This window comes from Phoca vitulina, unplaced genomic scaffold (assembly GCF_004348235.1).
Source record: "Phoca vitulina isolate PV1807 unplaced genomic scaffold, GSC_HSeal_1.0 scaffold8, whole genome shotgun sequence".
Lineage (NCBI taxonomy): Eukaryota > Metazoa > Chordata > Mammalia > Carnivora > Phocidae > Phoca > Phoca vitulina.
In genome coordinates this window covers 7,018,799-7,045,376 of record NW_022589711.1, presented here as the reverse complement: position 1 = coordinate 7,045,376, position 26,578 = coordinate 7,018,799, and the positions used below count along the sequence as shown (strand labels likewise).

General features: G+C 35.3%; 1 protein-coding gene across 1 annotated transcript in view; it reads right to left on the bottom strand.

Annotated features, from left to right (window-relative positions):
• LIPI (lipase I) overlaps positions 1 to 26,578 on the bottom strand; it is a 68,315-nt gene that overhangs the window by 6,025 nt on the left and 35,712 nt on the right. The window contains exons 5-9 of the mRNA XM_032406104.1: positions 23,458 to 23,547; positions 22,313 to 22,480; positions 20,278 to 20,370; positions 11,418 to 11,529; positions 4,386 to 4,562 (exon numbers count right to left, since the gene is read on the bottom strand). Coding sequence (XP_032261995.1) covers positions 4,386 to 4,562; positions 11,418 to 11,529; positions 20,278 to 20,370; positions 22,313 to 22,480; positions 23,458 to 23,547 — 640 coding nt within the window. The remainder of the gene's footprint in view (positions 1 to 4,385; positions 4,563 to 11,417; positions 11,530 to 20,277; positions 20,371 to 22,312; positions 22,481 to 23,457; positions 23,548 to 26,578) is intronic.

Genomic DNA, 26,578 nt, shown 5'->3' with positions numbered 1-26,578 from the left:
TGAATTAAATTTTCCAAATACTCCATAATGGGAATAAATCACGATATTAGTTAGTTAGTAAAAAAAGTGTTTATTACTATCAAAATAAGAGCAACTAAAAGAAAAGAAAACAACAACACTAAAAACCCAAGAAAAGTCTGGCTTCAAATCATTGCGAAGGCACTTTTCCGCTGAGAAATCTTAGACTTGCTATATAAAGCCTCTCAGTTTCTGTTCCTTTACTAATAAAACCAAGAAAATACTTACCTCAGAGAGGTGTTGCAAAGGTTGCAAAAGCAGTGTCTGGGATGTAGTAAATCTAAACAGCCTTAACCACTATTATTCATCTTGAAAACGGTTTACTAAGTGTTGAAACTCTTCAACTAAATGCAATGCTAAATAACTAGGGCAGTTAACAGGAAGTAAGTAAGGCATTCGGGGCAAAGCTACAAAATTGTTGATTTAAATATTTAATTAATTTGAAAAAGGACAAAATGTCTAAAGTTATACATCAACCCTCCATGATATATTGGAGTAAATTACTTAAGGAGTTACTACAATGTTCAATCTCAAGTTGTCTTATCAGGCAAAATATTACATTATAGCTATCCAGAACAATAAATACAACCACTTAAAAAAAGCCTAACTTACCCCAAAATCGTTCGAAGTATTCAGATCTTGAAAAATCTGAATTTGAGTGATCCAGCTTAGCTATTCATTCATTGCCTTCATTCACAGGTTAACTGCATCAGCCAATCAAAATTATATTGAGGTTTTTTTTTTTCATTGTTATATCAATACCCAACTTCCCGTAAGGTAAATTACAAGCCAATCTACTTTTTTTTTTTTTTAAGATTTTATTTATTTGTTTGACAGAGAGACACAGCAGAGAGGGAACACAAGGGGGAGTGGGAGAGGGAGAAGCAGGCTTCCCACCAGGCAGGGAGCCCGATATGGGGCTCGATCCCAGGACCCTAGGACCATGACCTGAGCTGAAGGCAGACGCTTAACGAGTGAGCCACCCAGGCTCCCCCAAGCCAATCTACCTTTAATTAATGTTTTGCCTGATTTATCAAAATATTTTCAGTCTTTCTGTAGTGTCCTGTTATTTTTTTCACCTTACAGGTAATATCTTCTCTGGTAATACTACCTTTAACATTCTTCATCCTACTCTTAATATATACACTTTGATCAGGGAGCCTGGGTGGCTCAGTCGTTAAGCATCTGCCTTCGGCTCAGGTCATGATCCCAGAGTCCTGGGATCAAGCCCCGCATCGGGCTCCCTGCTCCTCAGGAAGCCTGCTTCTCCCTCTCCCACTCCCCCCTGCTTGTGTTCCCTCTCTCTGTCAAATAAATAAAATCTTTACAAAAAAAAAAAAAAATAAATATATATATATATATATATATATATATATATATATATATATATAAACTGATTGAATTTGGTCCCATCTTGTCACAGAGTAAGCATAAATCAAAGGACTTATTTCCCTGGCCAATCAGAAGAATCTACTTCCCTGGTCACAGTATGAGGTTCAAAGGTATGCACTTGCCCAGTCAAAGTCAGTGACATGCAAAGAGACTTTAAAACTTTCTCCACCCATCCTCATGGGATTTGAATTTGGAATCAAGTAGCAGCCAAGTTGGTATTAGGACGAAGCAATGTGAATGGCAAAGCCAAGGGATAGCACAGAAGTGCACTTGGTGCTTTGACTGCAGCTAAGCCAGGAGCCATTATCTTCTCTGGGATTTTCAGATACATCTGGCTATGGCTACATGTCCCCTTTATCTTTCGGGATTTGTGGTTGGACTTTCTGTCTTTTGTAGTAGTAAGAGTTTGCTTGTTTTTCTGCTATACAACATCATGCCTATAGTAAATAATACTGCACTTTAACATTTGTTGAGAGTAAATCTCATGTTAAATGCTCTTACCACAAAACAATAATAAAAAAAAAGATGGTTAGACAATATAGGGTGGGGGACAAGGGGGTGGGAGTTGGCCTCTTGCTTCACCTCTGAGCAGCAGGGGAAAGTTCTTTAATGAATAAGCTATTCTGTGAAACAGGTAAGGTGGTGGTTAATTAATGTTTTGCCTTAATTGGCAAATGTCCATAGCTATTAGAAAGTGTATTTTGTTTACATCCTCAGACTAAAGAGGAAACTTTTTATTTTCTCTTTCCATATATAATATATAGGGAGAAGACTTTATTCTGAGACAATATGAATTCTTTACATTTAAGTACCAGAAACAGAAGATATAAAATTACAACCTCTAAACTTCTCTGTTTATACTCACCTTCCTTATGCTCAGAGAGGTATTAATGGGGGAGACTAAGGGGATATGATGGTGCAACAAGCTTGGCCCCTTTAAAACTTAGCTTTTAGGAACTACAAATATATTTTGCATTCTTATGATTACTAGAGGCTTTGCATCTTTAAGATAATAAACACAAGGGGTGGGGAATAAATAAATATTGTCTTAAAAAGCTAATAAATACAGAGATCAGTTGAAGATTAAAAATCTTGAGCTCGTAGTCCTTCAAACATGACCCCCTTATGTGTGTCTGTCTGTCTGTCTCTCTCTCTGGTATACTTTGGTGGAGAATGATGTTGCTAATATTCCTAGCTGAAAATTTCCATATATTTTGTATTTTTAGGTATTTCAATCAAAGACAAAGAACAGTAAAATTATTCCTAGATTTTTTCCATTATAATGACATCTTACTTAGTGATTTTTGAGTGACTATTTTCATGCCAAAAGTTGCAAAATAATTTTCACTTCAAAGAATCTTTCTAATTCTCCTCTTTTTATTTTTTTTAATTTTTAAAAAGACTTCATTTATTTATTTTAAAGAAAAAGAGAGAACAAACAGGGACACGGATGGGGGGAGAGGGAGAAGCAGGATCCCTGCTGATCAGGGAGCCCGATGTGGGGCTTGATCCCAGGACCCCAGGATCATGACCTGAGCCGAAGGTAGAGGCTTAACCAACTGAGCCACCCAGGTGCCCCCCAATTCTCCTCTTTTGTTATAGACCTTGTCTAAATGCATATTCTTATAATTTATTATTTTTATTCTCCAAAAATTCTTATTTACTATGTGCAACATTCATAGAAAGGTAATTAGGGAATCAAATATATAAATACAGAAACATAAAGAGAAGTAAAAAGAAAGCTCCACTGTCAGCTAAAGAAGAGAGATTTCTAGCAATCCACAAACCCATTGCTATTGGCTCTCAGTTGAAATCATGGTTGGAACAAACAACATGTCACATATCCAAATAGACAAATGGTCAACGCATTAAAGAGGTTTTAGTGGTTCTTAGTGCTTTCACAGAGGTGTTTTTGTGGGAATATGAATCCTGCCATGGTGAACATGTACATCAATACTGTGGGGACAAGGATAGTAGGAAAACCTCTTCAGTTATGAGAACACGGAACTAAGAAAAGCATATTAAATAGACTAAGAAAAATACCGCTGGAGTCTATCATCTTCAAAAAAACCCATCAAGTCATGATGTGGAATGGAGATATTTGTGATATAACAGACAAACCAAGACATATGATGGTAAAATTAAAATGTAGAGTCAGATTTTCCTCATGCTGTTATTGTACATATGCTAGAGCTTCACTTCTGTCAATATATTCTTGGGGTTGAATTTCCAGTGATATGTAGAATCTTAGATACAATAAATGAAAATGGACTTTTTTTCTCTTCCCAAATAAAAATAAATTTAAGAGAAAGAGAAAAATCATTGAAAGTCATGATGACTTCTATCTTCTATGACCATATGCCTCATTATAGAGTTTTCAGCCACTGAACCCCATCTAAAGAATTGTATAAAAGGAATCTCAACCACTCTGTAAATATATATGTATATATAAGAAATTATCAATCAACTTCTAAGGCAGATACTTGTCTCATTTTTTTTTTCATTTTTATTGTGTCTAATGAAATGATTGTGTTTTTTCTTTGCTTAGGTGATGTGATTCCAAACAAAGTTTCATTCAAACTAATTTTCATTTTTAAAAAAGTGCATCTTGCACCTTTTAGACATTCTAACATTTATGTAAAATATAATCTGAAATACACAATAAACAGATATTTGAATACATAAACTTTTTTTTTTTAAAGATTTTATTTATTTATTTGACAGAGACACAGCAAGAGAGGGAACACAAGCAGGGGGAGTGGGAGAGGGAGAAGCAGGCTTCCTGCAGAGCAGGGAGCCCGATGCGGGGCTCGATCCCAGGACCCTGGGACCACGACCCGAGCCGAAGGCAGACGCTTATCGATTGAGCCACCCAGGTGCCCCTTGAATACATAAACTTTTAAAACATTTCTTAGCTGACCAATATTTTCAAGTTTAAAAGATTATAAACTGAAATCAAAATTTATTTTTCTTACCTTTCTGGATATGTAAGTGACTGTAACATGATACGCTGGATTTTGTATCTGCCTGTGATAAATTGCCAGTGTGAGCTCTGAGAATATGCCAAACCAATGCTTGAAATATTTACAACATCATTTAAAAATTGAGCAAGAATCTTGACTTCTTGGAGCTCATTAAATGATCTGTTCTTCCTAAAGAGAGAATTTAATATGCTCAGCGTATTAGTAAAATATAATTTAACTCTAAAGTCAATGTAATGTTAACAATGCAGGATAGAAAAAATAAACTTAAAGGAAAAAGGCCAAACAATAACATATTTGTTAAAGTATTTATTAAAATAATTTAAAATACAACCCAGCAATTGCACTACTAGGTATTTACCCAAAGGATACAAACATAGTGATCCAAAGGGGCACTTGTACCCCAATGTTTATAGCAACAATGTCCACAATAGCCAAACTATGGAAAAAGCCCAGATGTCCATCAACAGATGAATGGATAAAGAAGATGTGGTGTGTGTGTGTATATATATATATAATATATTATACACACACACACACACACACACACACACACACAATGGAATATTACTCAGCCATCAAAAAAAATTAAATCTGACCTTTTGCAATGACATGGATAGAACTAGAGGGTATCATGCAAAGCGAAATAAGTCAATCACAGAAAGACAATCATCATATGATCTCACTCATATGTGGAATTTAAGAAACAAAACAGAGGATCATAGGGGAAGGGAGGGAAAAATAAAATAAGACGAAATCAGAGAGGGAGACAAACCATAAGAGACTCTTAACTATTGGAAACAAACTGAGGGTTGCTGAGGGGGAGGGGGTAACTGGGTGATGGACATTAAGGAGGGCACGTGATGTAATGAGCACTGAGTGTTATATGCAACTGATGAATCACTGAACTTTACCTCTAAACTAATAATATACTAATTAATTAATTAATTGAATTTAAATAAAATAAAAATTTTTTAAAACTAATTTAAAATAAGTTAAAACAAAATAAAAAAATAATACATGCGTCTCCATACAAAATTATTTGGGGATACTTTTTGAGAAAAATGTGGGACATCTTGTCTTTCTGACTTGGGTATCTAGATTGTACATTTAAGATAAGAGAAGTCCTAGGTGCCTGAGTGGCTCAATTGGTTAAGCGACTGCCTTCGACTCAGGTCATGATCCTGGAGTCCCGGGATTGAGTCCCGTGTCAGGCTCCCTGCTCAGCGGGGAGTCTGCTTCTCCCTCTGACCCTCCCCCTTCTCATGCTCTCTCTCTCATCCTCTCTCTCAAATAAATAAATAAAATCTTAAAAAAAAAAAAGATTAGAGAAGTCCCCTTGTGCTTCTTTTTTTAGACACCTGAACAACTATCATAGTTCCCTGAATGGGCTGGATACTCAAATAATAATTCTTCATTGTTCTGTGCCATTTTACCAAATATTTGTGAATTAAAGGAATAATTATAAAAGCCTCAGATTCAAAAGGAAAAAATAAAGGTAGAATTTAATAAGTACAATTTTCTGAGCATTTACAGTGCATCCAGAACTGTAATAAAGTTTGACATACTTGACCTTATTTAACTATCTTAACAACTCCCTTTATTAGGTACTATTAGTATTGCCATTAACCGATGAGAAAACTGAATATCAGAGCATGTAAGAGCCTTTCCTAAGCTAGTGAATGCAAAGCCAGAACGCAAACACAGTCATGTCAATGTTCTTCATCACTCTACTCAAATTCCTCATCCTTGTTTGCCAGAAGTATGGGGGCCTGGAGTCAGTTAGATCAATATGGATCTGCTTAACTACAAAGGGAACTCCAAAGAAGGAAAAGGAGGAGGAGGAGCAGGATAAGCAAGAGGAGGAGGAAAGAAAAGAGGGAGAGTGGAAGGAAGGGGGAGAGGAGAGGAGGAAGCAAGGGAAGAAGAGAGAAGAGAAGAAAAAGGAAGAGGAGAGAAAGAAAAAAAACATCTATTGTACTGGGGCACGTGGGTGGCTCAGTCAGTTAAGCCTCTGACTCTTGATTTCAGTTCAGGTCATGATCTCAAGGTCACGGGATCGAGCCCTGTGTGGGGCTCCACGCTCAGCAGAGTCTGCCTGAGATTCTCTCTTTCCCTCTGCTCCTGGTCTCACTCTCTCCCTCTCTCTCTCTCAAATAAATAAACAAATCTTTAAAAAAATCTGTTGTACTAATTTCCTCCTTCAAGGCAGCAATGATTTGCTTGAGCAAAGGCAACAATCACACGTAGAACAGATGAAGAGTATGTTCAACACTTGTGCCATCTTACATTTATTCCCACCTTTTCCTCCTCTTGAGTCTTCAAAACAGCTAGGCCCAAAAAAAGGTTGTCATCACACTCCTCAAACCCCATTTCTGCTCCTTCCAGGCACTATTACTACCTCCTCTTTCACGGAATATAGCATCAATGATCATATCTCTAATTTCTATCCAAGACCTTATCTGGGGTTTCTCAGAGATACTTCAAAGTCAGTATGTCCAGATGGGAATGTGCTATCTTTCCCTACAATTTCACACCCACTTTAATGATTTCGAATACCAACTGTTTGCTCATGACCACCAAATCTCTGCCTCTAGCTGAACTCTGTCTGCTGAGATGCAGACATACATATTGACTGTTATTCATCATGTCTACTTGGATCTCTCAAGGACGTCTGCAGCTCAGTAGGTTCAAATCTAAATGACATCTTCCCCAAAAACCATCTCTCACCAAAAAACAAAAGGAAACAAAACCCAACAGTTTACAAATTTCTTTATCATTTTAAATGGCTCTACCACCTATTACCCAAGCCAGACAATTAGGATTCACCCTTGATATCCCCTCTTTTAACTCCTACTTCCAATCCATCATAAATTCCTACTGACTATACCTATGAAATACCCTGAACCTGCTTTGAATCCATCCTCAGTTTCCGTCTCCACTGCAAGCACTCAGGACACCATTGTTCCTTGCCTATATTCTTACAACGACATCCTGTCTTGTCCCTCATCAACCCACTGTGATCAAATTGTTTTTCCGAAATAAAGATCCAATCCCAGCTCCAACCAGACTGCCCCAACTAAAACACTTTAGTGGTTTTCATTTGCCCAGTGAGTAAAATAAAATCCTAGAAATGCCCTGTAAGTTCTAGTTCTTACAGAATCTAGGGGTTTACTACCTCTCTCAAAGCTCTCTTGCTTTCCTTGCCTCCATTCTGACATTATAAAATTCCTTCAGTTCCTAAAATGGGCTATGTTCCCTTCTCCTTCAGGATCTATGCATTTATTGACCCTTCTGCCTGGAATATAGCAAAGCAGATGAATTCCTGCTCCTCATTTAGGTCTCAACTAATATGAAATGTCCTTAGGGAAACTTTTAATGACCTCACTATCCCCTATTTTATGTTTCCATACACACTATAATTTGCTTCAAGACATTTTTCAGATTTTATTTATACATTTTTATTTAATTTTGATTACTGTTATAGCCTTCATTAAGCTGTAACTTTAATGAGGGTAGGACCATGTCTATTTTTCTCATCACAGTATCCTCAGCACTTAGCACAGTCCCTAGCTCAATGCAGAAACACATTAAAAATTGTCTGAATAGAGGAATGATGAACATTATCATTTTATTTGTATTATGTATTTGTAAAGTCTATCGGCTGCACTGGACAGAAATTATGTAAAGACAGCAATCTAATTTGTCCAGAACTGTATCCCTAATTTCTAGTACAGTTACTGGCCTATAGAAGCTTTCAAGATATTATATTGAATGATTAAATTGGTTCCTCTCCATGACCTCCTGGCTCAGTAAATGGCACCATAACTTAAATGTTTGCCTTGAAACTGGTTTCTTTCCTTCAGTTTCATATATTTAATTTATCATAAAAACACCTCTATTCTAAGTCCTAAAAACAAAACAAAACAATACAAAACAAAAAACATTTCCATGAATTTAGTCCAGGCCTCCATCATCTCTCACAGAAATTATTACAACAGTCACCTCTTTGGACTTGTGCCACTCTAATCTCTCCATTACTCATCCTCTGAGGGAACCAGAATGTCCAAAATTGATACCTCCTGTTTAAATTCCTATATTGATGTATTAATATATTTGGCATCATATTATTATAATGTGTGAGTAATTTTAAGTGACATAAAAAATTATTATATTGTAACATTCAGTATAAAAATCAGGATAAGATCCTAATTTTGCTAAGTGAAAAAAAATAATGCACAGGGGTATGTACAAGAAGAAAGAGGAAGGAAATGAGGAGGTAGAGGAAGAGAAGGAGACATAGATGTAGACCAAATAGTAAATGTGAACATGCCTGGATGATGTAATTATATATGATTCTCATTTTCTACTGTATGACACATTTTTCTAGAGTGAGCAAATATTCCTTTTCAATTTTGAAAAGGGAAACAAAAGGTCATTTAAAAGTCTCTGGCTTCCCTAGTTTCTGAAACAGTTCAAATCCCGAAGCATGACCAAAGCTATTAGCAAAGAATTATTTAATAGAAAAACAATAAAGCCTATGGCCAGGCTTAAATGGACAGATTTGCCATGAATATATCATCCATGTTTTATATTCCTTCATGAAAAATGCACGAAGTCAAGTATGTGGATAAAACGCATCAATATTTCACGGTGTTCTGCATAGACAAGGATGTTTATAAAGGAAATCAAGAATCACAATTGCATTGCCTTCCGAACAAGTTGGAAACAACTTCTCTCGTACTATAGTCTTTGTGCTGTTACTGAACTCTGGTGCTTTCCTATTTCCATGCTTTGAAAGCACTCTCTCTCCACGCCTTGACTGCAGTCTCTCTCCTTCAAATGGCTTCCTTGCTTCTTCCTCTGTACACCCACAGCACGTAAGTATTCTGCTACCACAGAACTTATTACTCAGAGCTATAAATATGCATTAGTCTCCTCCAGTTTTCTGTGACTTCCTTGAGAACAATAACAGTGCTATTTTATCTTGAATACCCATTATTTGGTGAAATGCCTGAATAAGTTCCGTTGGTGCTGAATAACACTGTTGAATAAGTGGATTCAAAAACCTAAGAAAGCATGTGTCTTATAAAAATAAATAATGGATCATACATATATGTGTGTTATATGTATACACATATATATACTATTTTAAGTGATTTAAAGCAATAAACTATTATAAAATAACTATTATTATAACACTGTCAATCAGTGCTCAAAATTAAGTGGCAAGAACTTAAGTTTCTCTTAGTAAAATACGGGCCTTGGGGTGCCTGGGTGGCTCAGTCATTAAGCGTCTGCCTTCGGCTCGGGTCATGATCCCAGGGTCCTGGGATCGAGCCCCGCATCGGGCTCCTTGCTCCGCGGGAAGCCTGCTTCTCCCTCTCCCACTCCCCCTGATTGTGTTCCCTCTCTCACTGTGTCTCTCTCTGTCAAATAAATAAATAAAATCTTTAAAAAAATATATGGGCCTTGATGTAAATGAAGAATTTGAAGAATCTGAAATCCTAATTTGATTTATTTAATATTCTTCTTTGGGTGACTGAGGGGAAGTTGAAGAAAGGGAAAAAAACAAAAAGAATTGATGCTCACTCATCACCAGTTCTATCCAACTACTAAATTATCTGCAATGCCTTTAATCATTTTAAGAAAATTAAAATTTTAAGGATCTAATATTAAAAAATATGTTTATCTCAATGTTTAAAAAATTTTTCCTGACTTATAACTCAGAACATTATTTCCAAGAATGGCCTTAGTATCCCATGGTGAAGTAGTCTTTATGTCACTTCAGTACATAGGTTCTCAATATTTTATCATAATATACTTCTTTTACTATTATTTTTCTCTGTGGATTTCAAGGTTTTAAAGATTTATCTACAAAACAAACTTCATTTATTTTGAGATATGGCTACTTTTTATATTTTAATATCATTTTAGATTTTAAACAAAGGTTCATAATAATCCTGTAAAATTACATACATCACTTCCATTGTTTGCAATGCTGATGTGCAAATATATAAGCATGCAGAGACTTTTCCCTGGTTCACTTTAGTGGTTGAACAAGTTTGGGCATCACGATGTATGCAAGTCTGAAGCCCATCACGCATCAGATTTAGTCAATTCAGGTACTGTAACCACCTAGACTATGACAATGGTAAAAACTGGATATATCAACTATGCTTCCTGAAATTCTAAAGAGGTCATCAGTAATCAGTCTAAACTTAAACCAAATTGTTCTGAGTCCAGGCACAATAAAATAAAGTGTATCTTTTATTTCATCACTAGACATGGTATCAGTGAGCATTTTGAAAAGTCACATTATTTAATAGATTTCTAGAAGTCTAGCACCGCAGGTTGGAAACTACAATTTTAATAGTAGCATACACCTTCATACCATTCTTTTGTTTAACAGGAAATGAATTTCTTAGTTTGAGAATTTATTAAATACACAAATATGCATTCAACAAATTCAAGCTGAGAACATTCTTTGAGATGATTAGATAACTTAAAAAATATGTATATATACCTACACATACATATATACACAAAGAGTTAAATAGAAGATTAAGTAAAAACAAAACACTCTTCTATTATTTGTGGAATTTGTGGCTGGGAGTGGTTCTCTGGAATACTGAAATTGTGTCACTCTACTGACAGAAGTTGTTAGACATTTATTCACATCACTGTGAATACAATGTTGCCTGAAAACCAGAGAGAATTAGAAGGCAAGTAGTTTGAGAAGAAGAACACTGGAATGAGAGTTAGAATGAGAGGGAAAAAAAAGTTTCCCCTAATGTTTGTAGTTCCTAGGTGTGTATGACATAAACAAGTTAGTCGACTTCGTATTTAGCATCTTCCTCCATAGAATGAATGAATTAGAATATACACCTGAGATTCTTTTAATATTTAACATTTTAAGGTTCAATGGATAGAAAAATTACACAATTTGTATTATATTCCAAAGTAGATGCTCAAGAAAACAAACATTTAATTTATGAAAGAAAAAAAATACTAACTTATACTTACTCATAGAGCCTTGGCTCTTCAACCATTCCAAGCTGGTTTAATAATTTAAATGTAATATAGCCATCCTCTATAGTTTTATCCAGAACAGTTATAGTGAGAACAAAATAATAGGCTGTAAAATAAAAATATAGAATGCAATTCACATTATTATTTTTTTCCTTATTTTTGGTGCCTATGCAGATACACATATATGTATATATGTACACAATCTAGGCACATATTATATATGCACATAATATTGAGAGCCACTCATTAGGTACATGGGTAATATATTTTACTTTTTGTCAATTTTTAACTAGACCTGAAAATGAGGAATGAAAAAGCCTGCCAGAAAGTCATAGGTATGGTGAAAAGTTGGCCAAATAATTAGAGAATACTAACTGGTCTGCAAACCAAGAAATTTCAGAATTTAGGTCAATGAAACAATTTTTCTTTTTCAATAGCACAACTAAAGTAAATATGATAAGGTTCCTTAATTATCTGATGAATAGTCCTAGGTAAAATTGCTTGACAAATATAATTCCCAATTTCACTGGTTGTTTAGGAATGCCTGTAAAATTAAGTATTTCTATAATACCAAGCTCATAATAGTTTTTATTCAAAATGCCCCAGCTAAAAATCAATATAATAAATCTTCCAGAGGCAAGGATGCTGAACTAATCACTATACTCAATATAGTCTGAGCTATACAGCAAGTTCTGACTCCCTGTGAGGTTTTTTTTGTTTTGTTTTGTTTTGTTTTTAAGCACAAGAAGAATTTATTAGGGAATATGCAGTTCAAATAATTACTGAGGTCCAGAGAACAAGGCTCTGCCAGAAACCCCACCACAGCCCAGAACTGCTTCAAGATCCCACTACTCCCACCTGCAAACAAGAGCTAGAAGATTAGCTGAGAAAACAAGTTTGAGATACTTTCATTTCTATGATGGGAAGATGTTGATGCATCTGGAGGGGAAATACCCAGACAGGGGCGCCTGGGTGGCTCAGTCGTTAAGCGTCTGCCTTCAGCTCAGGTCATGATCCCAGGGTCCTGGGATCGAGTCCCGCATTGGGCTCCCTGCTCTGCGGGAAGCCTGCTTCTCCCTCTCCCACTCCCCCTGCTTGTGTTCCCTCTCTCGCCATGTCTCTCTCTGTCAAATAAATAAATAAAATCTTAAAAAAAAAAAAAAAAGAAAAGAAAAAGAAATACCCAGACAGAGGGAAGATTTAAATTCGCAGCAAAGAGATATTTTTAAGTGCTCACTAGGTCTACCCCTTTTACCACTTAACATCAATATCCACTTTTCCTCCTATACTTCAAGTATGATGCCCTTATGACTTAGATGCCCATCCCCCAGTCCCAAGACCAGCCAAGTGGATACATTTTGCTGCAACCCAGTGTAAGGTGATGCCCATTCTTTTAGTTCTATGCCAATCCTGTTGTGATACTGTAACTTACGGACTAGAACATGCAGTCCATCTCCATCAGAGGTAGACACTAGTCCCTGTACTGTGAACCATCTCTTAGAAGAAAATGTATAAAAAACAGAACATGGAATATGAAATTTTCTTATGAGAAATACATGTACTAAAATCATGCATGCTAGCTGTTAAATGTTGCTACTAAACAGACAAGAGTAGTAACTTCTTGTTTTATTCCTGATGCTGAGTACTACCTCAAATAAGGTAATGTATTTATCACCAGACCTCATCAATTTCTCGCACAAGAGAGTTAAGGACCACTTCTTACTTTGAAGTGACTGCTCAGCTTTAGACAAAATACTTTGTTCCACCTCACCCAAAAAAGCAGATGTTCAGACTTTCTCAGATGACTTCTGGTAGCATGACATATTGAGATGTTACAGAATAAGCCCAACTCTTGCTACAAGTACATGGAAATGATGAGTGTACAATCCATAAATTAAATATAAAACCAAGCTCAGATGAAGGTAGGAAAAATATTAGGAAGCAGAAATGAAGAGAAAGTAAAGGCAAAACTTAAGATAGACTGAAGCTCTGGATCCCTGCAGGACTTGAGAACTGGATGTAGGGAGACTGAGGCTGCAGTGTCAACTTCCATGCACAGGAGACAAGATGCTAAGTGACAGAGCTGAAATGAAAGTCCCTGCACAGAGCCAGAGACCTTAATTCTCTGCTCTGTCATTCAAAGAGGAACTTGGAAAATTCTTCCTACTGGTTGTCTATGAGTCTTAGATGGGGGGATAAATTTTCCAAGACTAAATAAAACTCTAGGTAACATGGAAATTTTTTTAAAGATTTTATTTATTTATTTGAGAGAGAGAGAGAGAAACAAGTGGACTCTGCCCTGAGCATGGAGCCGGTCGCGGGGCTCAATCTCAGAACCCTGAGATCATGACCTGAGAGGAAATCAAGAGTCCCATGCTTAACTGACTGAGCCACCCAAGTGCCCTGGTAAGATGGAATTTAAATTAGCACTCATCACTTGGTGAAGAACCCCCCAAATTATATTAAAAATGCTCCAAGACTATGCTACATAAATTCTGGAAAAAAACAAAATCCAACTTGCTCTGAAGAGAGAATTTTGAAGAACTGACTACTGAGAGTTTTCTATATTTAAAGAATACATGAGTTTTTATTTTGAAATAGCACGAATATCTTTCTTTAATTTTTAAGAGACTTAAACTGACCATTGAGACTAGAAAATGATAATAATAAATCATGAATAAATAGATTAATTAATTAATTAATTCAACCAGAAGAAAACTATAGATTATCTGCAGGAAACAATTACACTAACAATAAATGAAAAAAGAAATTTATCTGAAAAGAAAATTAGTATCTTCAAAGTGCTGAGTGAAAATACTCTCAATGTAGAATTCTATCTTGAATTAAATTTGCATTCCAGAGTAAGGAAAAGATAAAGGCATTTTCAAGGAAAGAAACAAACTGAGAGAGACCAGAAGTGAAAAGTCACTAAGGATATATTTTAGTAAGATAGGAGTTAAACTCAGAAGGAAAAAGTGGGGGAGGGAAAAGAGAACAAGGTAAAAGGTAGAAAACTAAAATTGGTAAATATGGTGAGCATTTGTTGTAATGATAACATTCATAATAAATACTGATTGTTAAGTAACATGTGAAATAAAATACTACAGAACATAATATTTAAGACAGAAAAGAAAACACAGGTTCAAAGGCTCTATGAGACAAATTGTTGTGATAGAATTGGATAAAATTGGGAGTCAAAATGCAAGTTTATGCATAAAGCAAAAAGAAGCAAGTCACCAGGAAAATATGAAAATCCTGACCTTTATACATCTAAGAAATCACAGCCTCAGAATACATAAAACTAAAATCTAAACAATGTGGCTGCCTGCTTGAAATAAAAGATTTAAATAGGACTCAAATTCCAACATAATAAACAAAATGTCCAGGATGTGATTGAAAATTGCCCATTATACCAAGAACAAAGACAACCACAACTTTGGTGAGAAAGAACAATGAAATGATGCCAACACTGAGATGAATCAGATGCTGGGATTATCTGACAAGGATTTCAAAGAAGCCATCATAAAAATGCTTCAAAGTCAGTTAGAGCCTCTTGAAAAAAAATGAATAGAAAGATCTGAGCAAAGAAATAGGAGCTGTAAAAGAAAACAAAATAGAAATTACATAAATGAAAGCTACAGTAAAATATATAAAACTCACTGCATGTGCCTGATGGTAGAGTGGATGATAGAGGATAGAAATTAGTGAAATTGAAGACAGATCAATTGGCCACTCAATCTCAGCAACAGAGAGAAAAGAGACTGAGGAGGGAGAAAATGAACAGGGCCTCAGATACCTGTGTGACTATAACAAAAATATAATATCTGTGTTATCACGTCAGGAAGAGAGAAAAGAAAGTGGGGCTAAAGAATATTCAAAGAAATAATGGCAAAGGACTCTCTAAATTTGGTGAAGAAAACAAATATGCAGATTCAAGAAGCTGAGTGAACCTGAAACAGGATAAACCTAAACAAATCTCACCAAGTCATATCATAATTAAACTTCAGAAAACGAAAAACAAAGACAAAAAATTGAAAGCAGCCCAAGACAAATGACGCATTATCTATGGGAGAACACCAATTTGAGTCACAATGCATTTTTTATCTGAAACTATGGAGGCCAGCATTTTTCACACATTATGTGGCCATTTTTCAAAGGCCAAAAGAAAGAGTTCAGCTCTGAACCTTATATCCAGCAAAACTATCCTTTGAGAATAAAGGAGAAATAAAGGCACTCTAAGACAAAGAAAAACTTAAAGAATTTCTTATTAGCAGACTCAATCTCTTAAATATTGTACGAAGGGATTTCTTCCAACAGAAAGAAATTGAAATCATCTTGACGCATCAAAAACAAAGAGGTAAAAATGGGAAGGGAAGACATCTGCATTCATACAATAGATTATCCTTTTCCTCATGAATTTTATATATTTGATGATTGAGACCAAAATTATTACACAATCTGCTACTCAATGAGATTTTAAAGCGGAGAATGTAAAGAAACCTAAATGCAAGTCAAGTTCTCACACTTCACAGAAAATGTTGATATTAGGAAACTGAAACATCATATGTGCTTACTGTAATTGTGGCAGACCTCCCCAAATATGTCCATGTCCTAATCTCTGGAACCTGTGAATATGTTACCTTAAGTGGCAAAGCATAATTAAGATCTCAAATGGAATTAAAATTGTTAATCAGCTGCCCTTAAAATAGGAAGATTATATGATTTACACAAGTGGGAGCAATGCAGTCACAAGGATTGTAATCACAAAGCCTTAAAAGAAGAAGAGGAAGACAGAAGAGAATCATAAAAAGAGATGTGATGCAGAAAGAAGGGTTGAAGAGATGCAGTGGGTGTGAGTGAAGACTCAAGCCACCATTGGGGAAGAAGAGGCCGAAAGCCAAGGAATGCAAACAGCCTCTGGAAGTTCAAAAAGTCAAGGAAACAGATTCTCCCCTGGACCCTCCAGAAATACAGTCCTGCTGACACCTTGATTTTTGCAGTGACACCTGTGTCAGTCTTCTGACCTACAGGACTGTAAAGATAATAGATTTTTGCTTTTTTAAGCCACTAAGTTTGTGGTAATTTGTTATGTTAGTGACAGAAAAATAAATACATATCTTGATGTGAAGAATGGGATGCTCTTGTAACAAATACCTAAAAATGAGGAAAAGGTTTTGAAATTGACAATGAACAGAAGCTGAAAGAATTTTGAGGAGCATGATAAAAAAAAAAACACCTAGATTACCTTGAACACATTGTTAGTGGAAATGTAGATGGTAACAACTCTGCTGGTGAGGCCTCAGAAGGAAGGGTCATGTTACTGGAAACTGGTAGAAAAAGAATACTTGCTATATAGCCACAGAAAGCCTAACAAAATTATGTCCTATGAAATTATATGGAAAGCAAAAGTTGTAAATAAAGAAATTGGACATCTAGCTGAGGGAATTTCTGTGCTAACAAGGCTTCAAAGTGTGGCCTTGTTTCTTATTGGTGTTTATGGTGAAATGTGAGAGGAAAAATGTAAATTGAGATAAAAGTGTTAAGCAAAAACAAACCTGGACCTAATGTCTTGAAAAATCCTTATCCTATCAAGTTTGCAAAAGATACTAAAACTAAGAGATTCACCGTCAGGAAATCATGCTCTAGAGAAAAATCTAGCAGTGTGGCTTGACAACCTTTTGCCTTTGATAGAGCAAAGAGTCAGAGAATTTGGTAACACAAAAGTCTCTTTGGAAAGATTAAGTATGTGGTTCTTAGATTCCCTCAGCCACCTCAGCAGAAGCCCAAAATAGAGATAGGATTATCTACAAAAAATATTTGGAAGTACCTCTTGTCTAATGGAATGAATCTCTGACATATATGGACATCAACAAGGTTTTTGACAATGTTGTAGCATAAACTCTGTCAGCTTGGATGGAAGGAGACGGAGTACAAAATGAAAGAATGTTGTTGGACCCCCAAAATTTTTCAGGCAAGGAACAGGCTGTTAAAACTATTCAGCTGTAAGCATAAGTTACCATTTTTACAAAAATAAAAAAGAAGAAAGAAAGAAGAAAAAAGATGACTCTGAGAAGCTAGAACATGGAGTCATGAACCCACAGAGCAGACCCCAGGAGGAATAAACCACAGGGAATTATTCCCAACCTTGAAACCAAATGGAATTTGCCTCATTGGACTATAAAATTGCTTCAGACCATTGACTCCATTTTCCTTTCATTTTTTTCCCTTTTGAACAGGAATGTCTATGACTAGTATCCTATGCCTGTCTCACCAACGTATTTTGGGAACAAATAACTTGATTCTTGAGTTTCATAGACTCACAAATGAAGGTAATTGTGCCTATGGGTAGATTCTACCTAGAGCCTTACCCAAATCTGATTTAGATTTGGAATTGAATGATATGATTTGGAATATTTTATCCGATGACATTAGATGAGATTTTTTACTTTGAGTTGATGTTGTAATGAGTTGATGATGTTGGAGACCAACAGAATCTTATTGACATATATTGAACACTGCACCCAACAAAAACAGAATACACATTTATTTCAAATGCCTATGAAATATTCATGCAGATAAACTATATCCTGGACTATTAAAAAAAATTCAACAAATTTAAAAGAATTGAAATTTTTTTTTAAAGATTTTATTTATTTATTTGACAGAGAGATAGAGCTAGACAGCACAAGCGGAGGGAATGGCAGAAGGAGAGAGAGAAGCAGTCTCTGCACCGAGCAGGGAGCTAGACGCGGGGCTCGATCCCAGGCCCCTGGGGTCATGACCTGAGCTGAAGGCAGATGCTCAACCATCTGAGCCACCCAGGTGCCCCAAAAGAATTGAAATTATATAGAATTTGTTTTCTAAACATAATGACTCTAAATAATATAATCAACAATAGAAATCAATAATAGAAGGACAACAGGAAAATCTCTAAATACATGGAATTAAACAACATGCTTGTAAATAACCCATGGTCAAAAAACCTACAGGTAACAAACAATGCTTTCTTCTAAGATCGGGAGTAAGACAAGATGTCTGTTCCCCCCATTCTTATTTAACATAGTACTGGAAGCTCTAGCCACTGAAATAAGTCAAGAAAAAGAAATAAAAGGCATACAGATTAGAAAGGAAGAAGTAAAAGTTTCTCTCTATTTGTAGATGATATCATTGTTACATAGAAAACTCTAAGAAATCTATTTTAAAAATCCAAGAAATAATAAATGAATTCAGTGAGGCTCCAGGAAACAAGCTCAATACAAAATATTCAATCCTATTTCTACCTTCTAACACAGACATGGGGATATAAAATTTTTAAAATATCATTTACCATCACTCAAAAAAATTTTAAAAAATAATTATTTAGGTATACATGTAACAAAAGATACACAGGGCCTATATGCTGAAAATTACAAAATACTGATGAAAGAAATCAAAGAATCAAAGTAAATGTAGAGACATAACATGTCTATGAATCAGAAGACAACATAGTAAAGATGTCAGTTCTCCCCAAGTCTATCTATAGGTTTAATTCAATTCCTATCAAAATCCCAGCCAAAGTTTTGTAGACATAGACAACCTTATTTTAAATTTTTATTGAAAGGCAAATACCCTAGAATATCTAAAATAATCATGACAAAGAAGAATGAAGAAGAAATACTCATTCTACCTGATATTAAGGCTATAGTATTAGCTATAGTAATTAATAATGTGTGGTATTGGAAAAGGGATAAGCAGATAAATAACAGGATAGAGAATGGAATCTAGACAAAACAGAAATATGCCTAAACAAATATGCTTAACTGATTTTTGATAAAGGTACAAAAGCATTTCAATAAAGCAAAGATAGCCCTTTCAACAAATCGTGCTCAAGCAAACGGACATCCATAGGCAAAAAAAATATATATATATACCTCAACCTAAACCCCACATATTATATGAAAACTAAATCAATAATGAATTACAGACTTAAAGGTAACACATCAAACTATTAAGATTTTATGTGGGAAAAAATCTTCAGGACCTAAACTCAGCAAAGAGTTCTCAGAAATGAAAAAAAAATGTTCTATGAAAAGAAAAATAATAAATTAGATCTCATTAAAAGTGCCCTTTTTTGCCCTTGCAAAAGTCCTTGTAAAGAAGATGAAAAGATAGTCAGATTATAGACTGGGAGAAAATATTTGCAAACCAAGTATTCAGCAAGGACTACTATAAAAATATATGAAGAAAACTCTCAAAACCCAACACTTCAAAAAAATGCAGTTGGAACATGGGCAAAAGACATGAACACACATTTCACCAAAGAGGATATACAGAAAAGATATTCATTATCATAAGTCATCAGGGCAACAAAGATTAAAACCACAATAAGGTATCACTATCCACCTGTTAGAATGAATAATTTTTTTTAAATGATGACAACAGCAATTGCTAGTAAGAAATCAGAGAAATTGGATCACTCATACTTTGCTGGGGGAATTGCAAAATGGTATAGCACACTGAAAAGCACTTTGTCAATTTCTTATAAGACTGATTAGCTTCCGACCCAGCAATTGCTTTCCTAGGCCTTTATAAAAGAGAAATAAAAACTTAAAATCACATAAAAACTTGTATATAAATATTCATAGCAGCTTTATTCATAATAGCCAAAAACTAAAAATATCCCTGATGTCCTTCAAGAGATGAACAATTAAACAAACTAAAAAATCAAGTCCTTATTTGAATTTGGCTCTAACAAATTTCAGAGTTCCTTGAAATTACATGATGGAATTGGACTGGGTACGAAGAACATTTTGGAGAAAATATAAATTAGTATGTAAAACCAATCATTTGTCATTTGTTGAAAATGTTAACTTACCACAGAATGGACTTGTGCCAGTAGTATCCAAAAACACAGTGGTCTCTTCTCTCTTTTCTTTTAAAACATCTTTCCATAGCTCAGCTTGATAACCTAAGATTTGAGAAAGAAAACATTAGAAACAAGGGGCGCCTGGGTGGCTCAGTCGTTAAGCGTCTGCCTTTGGCTCGGGTCATGATCCCAGAGTCCTGGGATCGAGCCCCACATGAAGCCCTACATCGAGCTCCCTGCTCAGTGGAGAGCCTGCTTCTCCCTCCCGCTCTGCTACTCTCCCTGCTTGTACTCTCTCCCTCTCTCTCTCTCTCTGTGTCAAGTAAGTGAATAAAATCTTAAAAAAAAAAAGAAGAAAAGAAAACATTAGAAACCAGATTTCCATCAAATAGCACACAAAGCTTTCAAATCACTAAAGGAACTAAAGAATCAATGCATTATAATAATAATTGTAATAACAATTTATGATTTTTATAACTTAAAAACCACTTTTCCAATAATTTTATATTCTATTCATTTTAATTACATAATAAATCAAATCCAAGATTCACAAACAAATCCCCCCCTGGAAATCTTACCAGAGCTGAGCATACTCTATATGGCTACAATCCATTTGTAGCAGTTTTTATTATTATTTCATAAATTCAGAATTTTACTTGTATCTCCAGCAGAATAAAATGATTAGATAAAACAAACACAAAATTTAGTTCCATGAGTACAGCTCCCAATTCTCCTACATATACACATTCATACAGATATACTATACGTGTGTATACATTAAAAATGTGTCATATAGATAGCATCTATATATACTATATATTACATATATAATATATATATTCCAGATACATACATTATTAGTACATTTGAAATATTATCACACACACATGCATATATTTGAAATGCTTCCTACTTTATGTATTTGTCTGTTCCCACATTGCTACCTCCAAATTCGAAATTTGAATGTATAGAAAGAACACTGAATTGAGAATTAAGAAGTTTAACTCTAGTTCTCACTTGTGTCCTTACATAATCCTTCTGTTCCCACTGGGTCACAATTTTCTCATTTATATGGAAAAGCAATGAGACCAGAAAAGCAATCCCCAACATGAGGTCTGGAGAAAAAGAATCCCACAAGACGTCTTCTGGACAGAAGGGGTCTATGAGAAAATAGGTCTGGCCAAGCCGGCAGATTGCCTGCCTCCCCCAGAAATTCTCTACGCATGTTAGTACAAATCTCCTGCCGAAGAAAACTACAGAAAGTGGTTTACTTCAGTCGTTGTAATCGCTTCCCATTTCATTGAGCCCCTTTGGCCTTGGAAACATTTCTAGCAGATCCTGATCATGACACTGATAAGATGTTATATGCTCATGACATGCTTGGGATCTGGTGATCTCTTTGGAAAATCCTGAGCAAAAAACAGCCTCTGAGATTCTTTCAGCTCTACCGTTCTATTTTTATGTGGATTCTTTTTTCCTCTGTAATTTCCTACAGACAGGCTGTTGTTATTGAAAGTTGCAATACTTAACTGCTCTTGCCAAGCTTTATCGATTTGGAAGGTGTGAACCATGTATGATTCATGCCTACTTGCTAATAGCAAATGAAAAGCTAACTATGGTTTACACCTCTCCACTTGCTCCTAAGACTTTCCATAAAAATAAAAACCTTCAGTGCCACTAAGAATGCACAAGTCTCAAAAAAAAGAATGCACAGTCTCTTTCTTTAGTGGAAATACAGATGGATGATAGATAGTGAGCCTCCTTTACAAAACAAGAACAAGGGTCATCATGAGACCACCAAATTTGCACATAGTGAGCACAGTTGGTTAAAATCCATTGAGCAGTTGATTAAATTCTTTTCACTAAACACCTTAAAAATATTTAGTAGGAAATAAACTATTTCCTCTGGTTGTTCCACAGGTAATTTTTCCATAAAATGCTTAACACGTTCCCAAGTAAATATGAAATCTTCCAGCAAAAATACTAACAATTATGTTATTCATTTTCCACAAAAAATTAGAGTAATTACAACAGTCTCACTTACCTAGCCTAGGACACGATTTTTCGTTGAAGTTGTCACAGTCTACACATGAACCAGCTTTGAAATCTTCATATGAAGGACAAGGAAATGATATAAAATTGCAGTTTGTTTCCAAAGAGGCCATGAACAAGTAAACCGCTCTCTGGTGGTCGCATTTAATAAATTGAATTCCTAAAGTGTTAAAAATCAAGCAAAAGAACTGTAGATGTATTAAACCAAGTTCAGGTAAATTAGAGAAAAATTAAAGGTTAAGTTCTATCAATACTATGACCTTGCGAATATTAAAGTGTTGACTACAATGCAAAGTTTTATCTCGAGCAATTAAATAAGTAGTACCATTGAAAATTTAAATTTAGTATGCTTTTATATGAGATTTATAAGAATTTTTTCTGAAGTAATAATTACCACAGGGGAAAAAATGTTTAATTTCAATAATTTGACAAACTCTACAAACACGGTGCTACCATACTTAATAACTATGTGCACATCTTTCCCTTCTAATCCCGCACCCCTAACATTTCTGCTTAATGTCAGAGAGGACTATGAAACCAGGTAACATTAAAGCTTTATCATGTCCCTTTCTTTCCCCAACTCCTCACATCCTTATAACCTTTGACCAAACTTCTCTAGCTGTAGTGGCCTTTCACTGTGTGTTACTTGACCAGTTGTCACTGTAGACCTCAAAACATCGAATTCTTCTGACTCTGAAGTGAGCCAAATTCCACACCTGGAGCAGCTGCTCGGCTATTTATGTAATAACCAAGTGCAAGAGATTATGAATCTGTGCTTGTACAATATTAGAGTGATGGTAAAGATTAAATCCCGAGCCCAAACTCATGTTACATGATACTTTGGCCATCTGTGCTTCTTCACTGACTTAGCACTTCTCCTAATGTTTAAAATGATGAAATAAAGCTGTTGAAACTAATGTAATGGATCCCACCATGACCAAATGGGATATCTACTGGTAAACTCTATGAACTGAGAAAAATCCAATTCAACCATTTTTTGCCAATCACTCTCCTGAATAATGAGCAAGGGTGATCAAAATCTTACCCACAGATTAAGAAGGAAAAAAGTAAAGTAAATTTGATTTTCTTTCATCATTTGAATCATATGTAATTCATTCAAAATTACTACTGGTATACCTGAAAGAATGGATTTAGGACAGCCAGGTTGCGTTTTTCCTCCATTTGGATAAAAATCTATATGCCCCAAGGGTTCTTTAATGCCTAAACCTAAGAAGAAAAACACTCAAAAATCACAAAGTGAATATAATCAGGTCAACAACACTTTTACAAAATAAAATCTATAAATTCTATTGAAAGTGACTCTTAAAATTTGAATTGAAAATAAAAGAAATGCTATTTTTAAAAAGATACATTTTTCTGGTATTAATGCCTCAAATTAATTCCTCATGAAAATTATATGTCATTAATTTAACATATTTACTAGTCACCAATTTACTATGGGCCCATCACAGTTCTTTGTGCTACAAATATATAAGTAAAAAAGAAAAACAGAGCAAAACACCTTTTTGTAGTGGAAATTACATCCGAGTGGAGGAAGGCATAATAAACAAGTAAAAATATAGTATGTCAGATAATAATAATGCTGTAGAGAAAACACAAGTAGCGTAAGAGGGCGGTAAGTGCTTAGTCAGGGTGGTAGGTTGGTTGTACTTTTAAGTAGTTTGGTTAGGGAATTATCCATTGAGGTGGTAGAGTCAAGCAATGACGTGAAGGATGTGAGTGAGATGAGTGAGACAGGCAAGTAGAAAATTATGTGAGCATACCTAAGTATTCAAAGAAGCCAGGTTAGCAGGAGTATAATGGGTAAGAGGGAGCACCAGAGGAAATGAAGCCAAGTCATATAGGACCTTTTAGGCCAGTTTGATGATTTGCTTATACTCTGGATAAGGCCTAAGACTTGGTACTAGATTCACTAACTGGAAAAATCTAAATATGCTGCTTCAGCTGGAACAAATGGGCCAGAGTGACATAAATGTGTAGCTGTGATTTAAGGGCTTCTGTATATCTGTGGATCCTCGGGGCACTGGGGAAAGTGCAAATGCTGGGTCCATTATTACCAATATGGGGGCTATAACCCAGGGAAGGCATGGGAACGAAAGAGGGTAGCAAGCTCAGAAAAATCAGGAATGTGGTTAGATCTGAAAATCTTGCTGCCAAATGAAGTCACAATGCTTTGGCTTTGGGCACAAGAAATTTCCTACAACATGATAAACTCTTGAAAGTGATCAGAAATAGATTTACATAACAAAGATAAATACTTGGGTCTGACAGTAGGATTAAGATGGAGTGACAGGATTTAGTGAAAGTACAGAACAGAACAAGATAACTGCTAATGAGGTGTTAGCAGAGCATGAGGACACTGGGCATGTGCATTATGGGGGAGGGGAGTCAGTGTGTAAGGAAAGGCAAAAAACAATTCAGACGACTTCATTAGAACTCCTAAGAATTCAGGGAAGCACGAGAGTGATTAGATTGTGACAGTGGTGAGGTTATGCTAGCCAATCCCTCTTTACATTCCATCATCTGCTTGCATTCTCCTAAATATGACCAAAAAAAAAAAGTCCAATAATTTTTTTAAATTTTGGCAATCTTTACAATTTCCCTATGTCTGAATTCAACATGGAGTTCCAAGACTAGGGGTGCCAGGTTGGAGCCATCATTTTCTCCAATCTGCCACTAAAGTAGAAATAAGCCAAGAAGACTCCTCAGAAATCAGGGAGAAGCAAAAGACATTTATATTAACTTAGAAGCAGGCCTTGATTCATTCAGGCATGTCTTTTCCCCTTTACCAGATGGAAGGGGCAGAGAAGTTTGGTCTGTTTAGGTCATTCATTCCCTTGGTTTCAAGGAGGGTAAGGAGAGTAGATAGGGCTTTTTAAATTTTCTTTTTATTGTAATTTAATATACATACACACAAACAAGAGCGTAAATCTAAATATTAACTAATTATTATAAAGCAAATAGCCGCTTAGCTATCACACCCATGTCAAGAAATAGCACCTAGAAACCCCTAGCTCTTACCTAATTACCAGCTTCTCCTTTTCCTTTAAAAATAATAACATCTTTTTTTTAAAAAAGATTTTATTTATTTATTTGACAGAGAGATAGAAAGCACAAGTAGGCAGAGCAGCAGGCAGAGGGGGAGGGAAAAGCAGGCCCCCAGCTGAGGAGGGAGCCTGATTCGGGACTCGATCCCAGGCCCCTGGGATCATGACCTGAGCCGAAGGCAGACGTTTAACGACTGAGCCACCCAGGTGCCCAATAACATCTTTTAATAAAATAATTTTTTTGCTATTCTTTACCTTCCAAGGATGCCTCCCAAAACATAACAGTTTAGATTTGCCCATTTTGGAACTACATATAAATTGACTCATATTTCATGTATGCTTTTGTGTATGCTTTTATTATAAACTTGCTTTTTTATAATAATCCAAATTGGGTGTGATTCATTATCCATTTTTATATGTTGCAGAATTGACTTACTAATGTGATGTTTACGTAGAAATTTTGCACCCATGATTATAATAGAGAATGTCCACAAATTTTCTTTTCTGTAATGTCTATCATCTCAAGTTTTGACATTTTTATGATAGCTTTTAAAAAAGGTTATAAACAGTTGCCTACATTTTATTATTCTCTGAAACCGTTTGTGTGAAAGTGGTCTTACTTTTCCCTTAATTGTTTGGTAGAGATGAAAAAATTTGCCTAGGATTTACTTTGTTGGAAGTCTTTAAATTACAGTTTCTATCTCATTAATAATTATAGAACTATTCAAATTTTCTTTCTTAATTTGTCAGTTTGGTATATGCTTTTGCTTTTGCATAAAAATTTTTCTATTTTATATATCATACCATATAATCATACATTTTCATATTTATTTGCATAATATTGTTCATTATATCATAATATGATCAATTTCATATCTGTAGTACCTGCAAAACTATCTCTTTTTCTATTTAATTTTATTTTTTTAATATATATATATTTTAAAGATTTTATTTATTTATTTGTCAGAGAGAGAGAGAGAGCACAAGCAGGGGGAGTGGCAGACAGAGGGAGAAACAAGGTCCCCACTGAGCAAGGAGCCCGATGTGGGACTCGATCCCAGGATCCTGGGATCCTGATCCAAGCCAAAGACAGACACTTAACCGACTGAGCCACCCAGGTGTCCCTTTATTTTATTTTTTTAAAGATTTTATTTATTTATTTGAGAGAGAGAGAGAGAGAGAGAGCGCGC